The sequence below is a fragment of the Austrofundulus limnaeus genome, unplaced genomic scaffold (genome assembly GCF_001266775.1).
Source record: "Austrofundulus limnaeus strain Quisiro unplaced genomic scaffold, Austrofundulus_limnaeus-1.0 Scaffold624, whole genome shotgun sequence".
NCBI classification, from domain to species: Eukaryota; Metazoa; Chordata; class Actinopteri; order Cyprinodontiformes; family Rivulidae; genus Austrofundulus; species Austrofundulus limnaeus.
In genome coordinates, this window is record NW_013953026.1 from 100,292 (window position 1) to 102,225 (window position 1,934).

Genomic DNA, 1,934 nt, shown 5'->3' on the forward strand with positions numbered 1-1,934 from the left:
GTTTTGAACTTTTAAAATACTGCATGATAGAACCAGAAGCTGTACTTCATTTTATTGACAAAGTTTGGCCTTTTTTGATGAGTTAACTTCATTTCTGCTTCTATTTTTCATTTAAAATAAGTTTCCATGGTCGGCAGGTATCTAAGTTTCTTCTTCTACATATTAAAAAAGTTGTTAAACATCTGAGTGGTGCACTACCACTACTACTGGTGAGAAAGTGTATTGCACCTTATTCAAAATCAATGCGGTCCCACAGCCCTCTGCAGCCCAAAGTTAAAAACTGTTGTTCTTTTGAGGCCCTCAAGGTGGTGCTCGCAACCCACAATTGGGCCGCGGCCCATAGGTTAAGAATCTCTGCGGTAGATGGTAGAAACGGTATGAAGTTGGCCTACGGTAGAAATTTACCTCTACTGTTCGATCGTCAGTTACATCATCACACCTGTGTCAACAGGGCTGTGAGTGCAGAGACAACTGAGCAGGAGTTCAAAATATTCCGAAAATAAATGAAGAAATATAGTGTTTTAAAACATGTAYAGGGAGAAAAAAATACTCAAAATCTCCCTCCTCCTGTAGAAAAATTACGTCTGTAAATCCATCTTGCTAATGTAAAGTCGGCTTCTGCTCTGATGATGARGATGAGCACGCAGCACARCAGCAGCTGATAAGTTCAGCAGGCATAAACTCATTGTATGGCAGGCAGATGTTATATTTATTTGGCTTCACCACACGTATATTCTAGTTATCTGAAATTGTTTTATGACTATGTGCACACTTAAGACCTTTAAGGTCCGGTCACACTATAATATTTTAGGCAACATTGAATTTTTCATGTCTAAATGACTAATTTTACTTGAAGTACTGATTTTAACACATTTTATTTTGATAATGTTGAAAATCTGAGAAATGTTTTTGTTTGTTGTTGAAACTGTTTTGCAATATATAAAAAACATTATTTTGTACTTCTGTTATGTTCATTTGCACTACAGCAAAAAAACTAGGTTTGATTAAGATTAGTTTCCTGCAAAAAAAAAAAAAGCAACAAAAATTACATTAACTTTGCTTTTTATGATAATTTTCTACCGCGATATATAGTTACTGTGAAGGGATTCAATTTAAACCGTGATATGAATTTGATGTCATACTGCCCAGTCCTAATGGCCAGCATAAATGCACCAGAATTAGCTCAACTGCTACATTTCATCTTTTGTCCCCGACACTTACCCTCTCTACATTGCCAAAGAGGCAAAAGATGTTGAAGACTCGGTCAGCATTGATCTTAGAGGGCTCCAAGCCATACACCATAAGAACTGGGGAGTCAGCATGGGGACCRTACTCAGGAAGGGGTGGTCCATAACCAGCACCATACCTCTGGCTACCCCGTCCACGGCCACCCACACCAGGTCCCATGCGATGGGGAAGAAGTGGGCCATAGGTGTCATCATTGTAGCCGTGATAGCCTCCCTGTGGWCCACCTGATAGAAAGTATGACATTTGAGGGTAAGCTTTCAGGTKAAAGATTAAAAAGTAGAACTATGGCAGGTGTGGAGCAGTGGTTGGGCAGCTGACTTGAAACCAGAAAGCCACAGGTTCAATTCCCCACCATGGCCCTGTCATGGTGTCCTTGCGCAAGATACCTATTGTATTTATATGTCCATAACGCAACTAAATTATATAAAAAAAATCCCATTTTTTAACCTTAAAAATCCTTAAGAAATTCTAATCCTTGTGTACAGGTCCTTCTAAAAAAATTAGCATATTGTGATAAAGTTCATTATTTTCTGTAATGTACTGATAAACATTTTTAATACAAAAAAAAAAAGACAACCTTCAAATAATTATGTTCAGTTATGCACTCAATCCTTTTGCAGAAATGACTGCTTGAATGCGGCGTGGCATGGAGACAATCAGCCTGTGGCACTGCTGAGGTGTTATGG

At 38.5% G+C, this 1,934-nt stretch overlaps 1 protein-coding gene across 2 annotated transcripts in view; it reads right to left on the reverse strand.

Annotated features, from left to right (window-relative positions):
• Window positions 1-1,934, reverse strand: part of LOC106531369 (heterogeneous nuclear ribonucleoprotein L) — a gene marked incomplete at its 3' end in the record, with an annotated part of 30,900 nt that overhangs the window by 2,817 nt on the left and 26,149 nt on the right. For both annotated transcript variants that reach the window (XM_014027216.1, XM_014027215.1), the window contains 1 exon segment: window positions 1,222-1,472. In XM_014027216.1, the coding sequence (XP_013882670.1) occupies window positions 1,222-1,472 (251 nt within the window).